General features: G+C 39.7%; 1 protein-coding gene across 2 annotated transcripts in view; it reads left to right on the top strand.

The window, feature by feature from the left end:
- Positions 1-5,330: 5,330 nt before the first annotated feature.
- The window catches only part of LOC102296252 (magnesium transporter protein 1), a 9,308-nt gene continuing 5,014 nt past the window's right edge, over positions 5,331-9,624 (top strand). Inside the window, exons 1-5 of one of the 2 annotated variants that reach the window (XM_005944919.2) lie at positions 5,331-5,886; positions 6,310-6,479; positions 6,561-6,678; positions 7,141-7,281; positions 7,424-7,564. In XM_005944919.2, the coding sequence (XP_005944981.1) occupies positions 5,791-5,886; positions 6,310-6,479; positions 6,561-6,678; positions 7,141-7,281; positions 7,424-7,564 (666 nt within the window). In that variant the 5' untranslated portion in view covers positions 5,331-5,790. The remainder of the gene's footprint in view (positions 5,887-6,309; positions 6,480-6,560; positions 6,679-7,140; positions 7,282-7,423; positions 7,565-9,624) is intronic. The other variant, XM_005944920.2, reaches the window with a different exon arrangement.

Raw genomic sequence — 9,624 nt, 5'->3', positions numbered from 1 at the left:
AAAATATTCCTTATTCTAACATTCCTTTCTCCTATTGAAGATCCATTTATTTTGCTCGTTCCAGTCGTTCCCAAGTTCACTAATGTTACTTTTCACTTAACACGTGACAATAACTCGTGCACCATAGAGAGCATCCTGGCGGGAAACATCTTAACCTGGTTCGGGAACAGCACCATGCAGGACAGACGAGCTCTACAGAGGGTTGTGCGGTCAGCTGAGCGCACCATCCGCTCCGAGCTCCCTGACCTGCACTCAATCTACAGCAGGCGGTGCTGGACCAAGGCCAGGAAGATCGTGAAGGACCTCAGCCATCCCAACAACAGACTGTTCTCTCTGTGAGGTCAGGAAAGCGATTCCGCTCCCTGAAGACCAACACAGAGAGACTGAGGAGGAGCTTCTTCCCGCAGGCGATACGGTCTCTCAATCACACCACCACACAGTACTGACCCACACATATGGTTCTTACACACACACTGGACTTTCTGGACTTTGTTTTTGCACAACACTGGTCACTATATTCTTCATTTCCGGTTAATACTTGTACAGCTGCTGTTATTGTGTATATATTTATTTATATTTAGATTTCTTCATACATTCTTATATAGTTCTATATTGTGTATTTTGTTGTACAGTTATTTTATTTTCAACTTTAATTTATATATTTTATCTTATTCTTCCCAGTTAAATTTACCCTTCATTCTAATTTGTGTTGTACAGTTATTTCATTTTTAACCTTAATTTATATTTTATTCCTTCCTAGTTAAATTTACCCTTTTTAATTTTTCATATTTATTTCCTATCTTATTCATAGCCTTTTTTTTTGTTTTCTTTAGGTCACGAGCAGTTGTCCAAGCATTTCACTACATATCGTACTGTGTATGACTGTGTACGTGACAAATAAAATTTGAATTTGAATTTGAATTTGAATTTAAATACAGACTGGAAACAGGAGGAGAGACATGAGGTGGGACACACGGCTGGAAACGATGGACGTGTCGAGGCAAAGAAAGTAAACGACACGAGTGACGGGAAGCAATGGACACAATAAAAGAGGAAGACAACTGAATGGAGAACACAGGGATAAATACTGACAATAATAATAATAATGGCATTAATATAGGCTTTTCAAAACCCTCAAAGCACTTTACAATGCCACTATTCATTCACTCTCACATTCACACACTGGTGGAGGCAGCTACAGGTGTAGCCACAGCTGCCCCGGGGCAGACTGACAGAAGCCAGGCTGCCACGATTGCCCTAAGCACTGTAGGACACCAAGGAAAACAGAAGGGAACAAGTCTGATGAGACAGGAGAAGTAATACTCAATACCAAGCACCCGAGACTGTCAAACAGAACTTTGAAGACCAAGGAACCCATCTGAGATGTCGGGGATGAAAATGTGGAGAAGTTTAAAGCAGGGTCAGGTTATGAAAACATCTCACAGAGCCCTGTTCAAGCCATCACCCAAACACAGAAAGAGCTATTTTTACAAAAGTTACAGTGTCTACACTTTCCAAGCTGGTAGCAACAAGCCCTAAAAGACTTAACGAGACTTGCATTTTTAACTGTTCACAACCTCGTGCCTTTGTAGTCACCATATTGATATTGTTTGCAGATTTGATAAACTAGCCTGCAGCTCCCACATTCCTCATTTACACCAATGACATTAGAACAGATGCTTGTTATCTTACATCATGCAGGAAATAATGTTAATGGTCTCTGGTACTTTTGAACCTGCTGTATATCTGATAAAAGCAGCTACTGTGACTGGTAGTTGTGCTGATGTTGTTATCAATACAACCCGAACCTCCACGGCAGAGATTAAAGGATTGAAGAACTCACATAAACAAGCACACACAGGGCAGTTTTTAACCTCCAGAAAGCTTAAATATACATGATTTCCCTCAAAGCATTTGTAACACTTGTTTCCACATCTGAATAAAAAGACATAGAGAACATAAAGAATCTAAGCAGATTGTCAGCTGACCTGATCCTGGCTGCTTCTGTGCTTGCCCCATATCTGATTATACTTCTGGACAAACGTTGTGCATTTCTCATTCTTGGGGATCATCAAGATGTGTTCTGGCAAAACCGAGAAAACCTTTATGCGGGCCATTTCCACCCATGAACTTTGACCTTAACTGAGGCCTGCAGTTCTTTACATGTTGTTCTGGGGTGACCTCTTGGATTAGTCTTCTCTTGGGTAATTTTGGTCTGCCCGCCACTCCTGTGAAGGTTCACCACTGGTCCATGTTTCTAACGTTTGTGGATAATGTTAGGGATGGGAACAGACGTTTCGACACTGCTTCTGAAGCGTGGTTGCTTCGAAACACTGGTCAGAAGCGTGGTTTAAAACATCCAGATCACATGGCTACGACTGAACAAGGTTTTGGTGTGCTTCACCCCAGCTGGGACGTACCTGCTGCTTTGAGACATCGCGAGGTGCCAGGATTCCATTTTTATGAAGCAGAATCATTTGTAATTACTGAATTATATTTTTGATACCACCTCTTCTATTTCTTATACACACATTCGTAAAAAATGTTGTCTACTTTCAACAAAAAATGTTATTTGCTGCATCACATCCTCACTCTAACATCCTGCCGGTGTTACAAGATAAAACATCCACAGGAGGATAAAGGAGCTTCTTCGTGGTTCAGCGGTTGCTCAGCAGCACGGATGTAGACAGAAGGATCAGTTTGTTGAAGCACAGTTTATGACAATCAAAGCCTGCTGTCTTTAACAGTCTCAATCTTTTTCTTGCATTGTTTGTACAAGGATTGAGCCAACAGATGTGCAGATCACCATTACTGACAGTCTGGTATTATAAGTAGCTTTGTTGTCTGCCACACTTTTTCGCAGAATAGCATTATCGACATGCGGCAATAGCCAAATTGGCGAGCAGGTGTCACTGTGGAGACGTTGTTTCGAAGAATCGATACAATTGTGGCACAAATGTTTTAAATGTTTAACGAAGCCTCGCTTTGTGGGGTTTGTTTGCGTGCCACGGTGGATCCTCTCTGGATATCCCGTCACTGTATTTTCTTTTAGTTTTGAATCGGTGGTTTAAGAATATTTTAATACAATAGTAACAAATAAAAACAGTACAATTAAAGTACAAGAAAAGACAGTTTATTATTTTAAGTACTGATAAAAATTATGTTTAAGTTTTATAGAATTATTTTACTAATGATTTTGAGTAAAGCGCACTATTGTAAACTTGATTTATTTAATGCATAATTTAAGATTCTATGTTAATAGAAATTAAACATGTAGTTTCACCTTGAGTAAAAACGATTGATTACGGCAGTTTAATGTCAACTAATTGTTGGTCAGAGTGTAGGTAACAGACATCTTTACTGCTGCCGCAATAAAACACAAAAATTAAACGAGAAAATAATTGGTTAAATGCTGAAAATTGTTTGCATAATACTCAGAGTTGTGTGACACTATAGTTTATGACGCATGAACCTCTAATAATCATGTTGTTACTTAAAAATGCCAGCCAAGTGCCAATTGCTTTACGTGTAATAGAGGATTTCTCAAAAGGGTCTGGATTGGTCCTAAACTTAAATAAATGTCAGTTATTACCTGTCAAAGAGTGTAATGTTCAGAGTATTTGTAATATAACAGTTAAAAATGAAGCAACATATTTAGGTCTGATTATCTGCAAAGATCCAAAAGACAGAATTTTACTAAATTTTCCCCCAATTATTAAAAAATCTCAAACCAAATTAAATCAATGGTTGCAGAGAGATTTAAGTTTAAGAGGAAGGGTATTGCTCTCAAAAGCAGAAGGTCTGTCTCGACTGACTTATGCAGCAATTTCTCTGCATGTGGACGGCAAAACTTGTAAGGATATTGACCGAATGCTCTTCAACTTCCTTTGGAAAAACCGGACACATTACATCAGAAAAAGTGTATTGATGAATGACTATGAACACGGTGGTCTCAATGTTTTGGATTTTACTACTCTAAACAATACATTTAAGATTAATTGGGCTAAACATTTTCTTAAAAATCCGGTATCCATTTGGAATTTTATTCCTCACTACATTTTCTCTAAGTTTGGTGGTCTAAGTTTTATCTTAGGTTGTGATTATAATATAGATAAGCTTCCAGAAAAGCTCTCGATGTTTCACAAACAAGTTCTATTAGCTTGGTCCCTTATATATAAACACAACTTTACACCCCATACGTATTCAATTTGGAATAATAGGAACATAGTGTATAAAAATAAATCATTATTTTTTTCTAGGTGGGTTGAGAAACGGATTGTTTTAGTGAATCAGCTGTTTAATCCTAATGGGCAGCTCATGTCCTACTCAGAATTCTTAAACACCTATAAATTTCCAGCCACACCCAAAGAATATGCCATATTATTTGATGCAATACCTACGGGTATTATAATGCTTTTTAAAGGTATTCAACCTTCATATCATCTGTTTCTCTCCCCAACCCTTTAGATTCACACATAGGAAGAATCTGTCTAACAAACCACAGTAAAAGTAATAAGAATATCCGTGCTTTGTTCCAGACAGAATCTCTAACTGTCCCACATGTGGTCTCTTATTGGAATTTCTTTGTCAGTGACATTAACTGGAAAAGAGTATGGACAATTCCTAACAAGTATCTGGTAACGAATAAAGTGAAGGAAGTCTCATTTAAAATACTGCATAAATTTTATCCTGCTAATCATTACATGACGAAGTTCAAAAGGGACATAAGTGTGAACTGTGGATTTTGTGGAAGCCATCCTGAGACTGTGCAGCACCTCTTCTGGATCTGTTCATACGCTGGAACATTTTGGAAAGACTTCAGTAGATTCATTGCTGGACATCTCTAAAAGACTTTACTGTGAAACGGGAAAATGTTGTATTTTGTTTCTTTCGAAGGCAAAAAAAGAAGATGTTTACTTTATAATAAACTTGTTAGTTATCTTAGCTAAATTTTATTTTCACAAATGCAAATACAGTAACAAAAAACCTAATTTTAAACATTACTATAATGATGTTTTATGTTACATAAAATTGATTAGTGGATCACTTAACAAAAAGGCTATGAAAACTATTACTATTTGTAGTAATTACAAATTATTTGAATGTTTGTAATTCTTTGTATTACACCCCCTGGCATATGTTAATTTTGTTCTGATTGTATACATGTTCTGTATACTGTTTCTTAATAAAGTTTAATATTTAAAAAAAAAAAAAGAACTTTCCGGGAACTGCGACAGTTGGTACCGCTGCCGAAAACTGTGGCGGTGACAGGAAAACGGGACGCGGTGTCGTGAGTATCCGCACCGGTGATAGAGTTAAGCCGAGCGGTGAAACTGAAGTTGTGGGGAAGGTTGTGGATTGTCCCACGAACTGCAGTCTTTACCAAAGGCAACCGTATCCTAACTTTTGTACACGCATTGCGTCACGTCTACAAAGTCGGCTAGCTAGCGAACGTTTGCAGAATATTTCCTATTCACTATTATTGATTAGGTCACAGCACACTAAACTCGTCAGTGGATTACATCAGAAGTACGGAGAAATTCGTACGTAGGAATGCTGTTTTGAGGTATCCTTACTCCAGGTACCTGGCTCTGCAGCACAGCTGTAGGTGGCGGCAATGAGCAGCTTGTTTCAAATCGGTTTTTGAAACGAAGAAGAGAGAAACCAGAAGGAAGGACTGCTCTCTGTGTGATTGGCTGAGATGTGACCAATGGAAAGCTGACAGGATATTATCGCGTGTTCGCGAGCGCGCGCGCGTGTGTTTGGTAGTAGTGTGGATAGTGCAGCAGAATGTTAGGAAAAGTTTTGACTTCGCTGCTTCTTCTCGCGGTCTTCTTCTATGAACCCGCGGAGGCGCAGAAGAAGAAAGAGGTGATGTCTTCAGTGGTGTGTAGCCAAGGAAGTTGTTAAACTTTGGAGGGAGTTTTTCCAACTTCGTCAAAGTTGCACGTCGTCTGTTTCCGCATCATTCTTGGTAGCTAGCTTAAGCTAACAGCTGCTAGAAAGAGCTCAGTTACTCATTATCTAAAGTAGTTTTAGCAGTTACAGCAGTAGCTTAAATAACATGCTAATTTCATCAGACAGCATTAGTTTGATCACAGTTGTTAGCTCCGACTAACCCAACTACTGGTTGTAAACTTGACTGGGCGTTATTAAACCGGAAATGAATTAAACATTAATTACCTTTATTCTAACGCCTAAAGGGCGCGTTTAACTGAACGAAAATAAAATGCATAGACAATAGAAAGACGTTTGTTTTTGCTACTGGAGCTTTAGCAGTTGTGTTGGTGTCTTTGTGTGTGTGTGTAGACTCTGCTGTCAGAGAAGGTGACGCAGATGATGGAGTGGGCCTCCAAACGATCAGTCATCAAAATGAATGGAGATAAGTTTCGTCGTTTTGTCAAGGCTCCCCCTAGAAACTACTCAGTGGTCATCATGTTTACAGCACTGCAGCCACAGAGACAATGTGGAGTGTGCAGGTAACAAGTAGCAACAGGAAGAACATGCACTGCTTTTATTCCAGCTTGCATTTGTGACTTTAAAACATGTTTCCTTTTCAGGCAAGCTGATGAGGAGTTCCAGGTGCTGGCTAACTCCTGGCGTTTTTCTTCTGCCTTTACCAATAAAGTCTTTTTTGCGTCAGTCGACTTTGATGAAGGATCAGATGTGTTTCAGATGGTGAGACATTTTATTCTGTTTTCATGCATTTAAAAACATCTCAGTCAGGCCAACTTGTGTATACATAATGAAGCAATCTCAGAGAAACTTTGTAATTTTATAATAATTTAATGATGGCACTCATTTGGTTGAATGAAAACATGTTTTTTCTTCATAAAATCATGAATAAAATGAGTGGTTAGACCGCAGACTGCTTCAGTTATTTTAATATTATCACACTTTCGTTTTGTACAATACATTTGTTTAAACAAATTTAGTTGACCTAAAAATGTGTGCAGTGTTCAACCCCTGGGCTGTTTCCCTGTTGTGTTTGCATGTTCGCTCTGTACCTTTGTCTGTAGTAAAAGATGATAAATATTAGAACATATTTGATTACATTTAATCAGACATCCAAGAGGAGTTTAACTTGTTAAATCCCATCACTACACGTATCTAATCTTCTGATTCTCTCTGTATTTTCAGCTGAATATGAATTCTGCCCCAACATTCCTCCATTTCCCATCCAAAGGAAAACCTCGAAGGCCTGATACGTATGAGCTCCAGGTCCGAGGCTTCGCGGCTGAGCAGCTGGCTAGATGGGTGGCAGACAGAACTGATGTACAAGTAAGTGTCAAACGTTTCAATGAGATCAGTGAAGATGTTTGCAATAAAATGAATTCAGACTTCTAATTAAAGCAAACAAACACATTCAAACAGGGGCATGGTGAGAGCCTCTGAAGTCTACTCTCATGTTTGTGTGTTTCAGATCCGTGTCATTCGTCCTCCCAACTATGCAGGGCCTCTCCTGCTGGGATTCCTTCTGGCTGTGATTGGTGGACTAGCATATCTACGAAGACACAATTTAGAGTTTCTCTTCAACACAAATGTCTGGGCCTTCTCCGCACTGGTAAAAACTACCATCATATACACACACATGCTGAAATGCTTATTTGCTTTTTCTCTGGTGATCCAAGTTCAGAAAAAAAAGATCAAAATCTTCTGTCGTCCATCTCCACACCATGTCCAAACACACGTCAGATAGCCTTATAGTGTTGTGAAATGTGACGGTATACATGGGTGTGCACATTATCTGTGGCTCAATACAAGTCACACCACAAACGAGACAGAAACAAAGTAGATCTGCTGTAGCAGGTGTAGTTCTCCTGTGGGCACTTTCCTCCAGTTACTGTAAGAACTGTATTCTACATTAGTGTGCAGAAGTCTTGACTTTGTTTTGCTTCCATAAAGCCAGACTTTCAGTTCTCCGAGCTGTCTTTTGTTTCAGGGTTTCTTTAGACACTGGGTGCTTTTTCAATCGTTTTTGGTTCAGTACTTGTACCTGACAGTTTTCAGAGGACTTAACACTGGCTTATGTATAAAAAAAAGGCATCTAGCTCAAAAGATTAACCTTTGTTGTGTCTACACAGACGAATGATCCAATAATCCCGGCACTTTGCTGCTACCAGCCTGTTGCAATAATACATTTCCCCCAAAAGATGACTCCCAAAGAGCTATTAGCCAAACGCTTGGATATGTCAGCATCTTTTTCTAATTTCGTAGAACAAAATAATATTGTAAAAGTATACATTCATTACAATGACATAGGAGCAGGCACCGGTTTGTGGAAGGTGACGTGTTAAATACAGTGGCCAAGCTGTCATTGTATTTTACAGTGGGTGGAGGAATTTTGCCCCACCACAATCACATGACACCGCTTCCTTTTGGTGTGAAGGAGAGCCTGTTTGAGTTGGGTGACACTGCAACAAGAAGCCGGAGTCAGAAACAGATTTTTCCTTGTCTGTCCGGGCGCCCCGAGCGGAGCGATCAGCACTATTTTATCCAATAAAATCATCGTTCTCTTCCCAATCACATGCAGACATTTCACAACATAACACACTCTACATGCCAATCAAGTCACAAACGTGTTTCTTAGTGACGCACGAACAGGAATCCAATCAGCACGTGTGCAGGATAAAAAGGTTGATGTGGGGAGGACATGACTGTGTTTCAATAAGAAACCTGTTTGTGGAGGGATGTGCATGTGGTGCCTGTAACTGTGAACTGCTTAGTTTTAGGTGGGGAAAAGAGAGACTGCGATTGCATTCAGTAGTGTTGGTTGCATGTCGTGTTCTGCTCTGACAGCTGATTGTGTGCCTCTGCAGCCAGCGACAGCACAAACTCGACCCTCCAGGCCTCCACGGTGCAGGTTTATACATGTAGTGTTTCAGGTCCAACAAGAAATACAAACATGCAAGTCACAACAATCTAAAGAGCCTAGAAATGTTAAAGAAAGAGACGGAGCTTCAACCATTCGAGTAATTCAAACAGTTGTTTAACACAGTGTGCTTCACTGACACGTGTGAATAAACACAGACCTGTAATACAAACGTATTTAGGAGCAGCATGTGAGTAAAAAGTCTGACATTAAGCAAACACAGTCTCTAGTTTTTCAATAAAAAGGGCAAAATAATTTCCAGGCACTGGGTGTCATTAAAATTGTGACAGATGATTTTCATGACAGAGAACTGAACAAAATGCAGCTAATGTGCAAAGAAGGGCTTGATGTGTCCTGAAGATCACTCAAAGAGATCGCTCAAAGAGATCACAAAAAGAGATCGCACAAAGACACCGCACAAAGAGATCGCTCAAAGAGATCGCTCAAAGAGACCGCACAAAGAGACCGCACAAAGAGATCGCACAAAGAGATCGCACAAAGAGATCGCACAAAGAGATCGCACAAAGAGATCGCTCAAAGAGACCGCACAAAGAGACCGCACAAAGAGACCGCACAAAGAGACCGCACAAAGAGACCGCACAAAGAGACCGCTCAAAGAGACCGCTCAAAGAGACCGCTCAAAGAGATCACAAAAAGAGATCGCTCAAAGAGATCACACAAAGAGATCGCTCAAAGAGATCACAAAAAGAGATCACACAAAGAGATCACACAAAGAGATTGCTCAAAGAGAT

Source organism: Haplochromis burtoni, unplaced genomic scaffold (assembly GCF_018398535.1).
Source record: "Haplochromis burtoni strain Fernald_Lab_line unplaced genomic scaffold, NCSU_Asbu1 Contig_413, whole genome shotgun sequence".
Classification (NCBI taxonomy): domain Eukaryota; kingdom Metazoa; phylum Chordata; class Actinopteri; order Cichliformes; family Cichlidae; genus Haplochromis; species Haplochromis burtoni.
The sequence above is the reverse complement of the archived record's forward strand: the minus strand, read 5'-3'. Positions and strand labels throughout refer to the sequence as shown.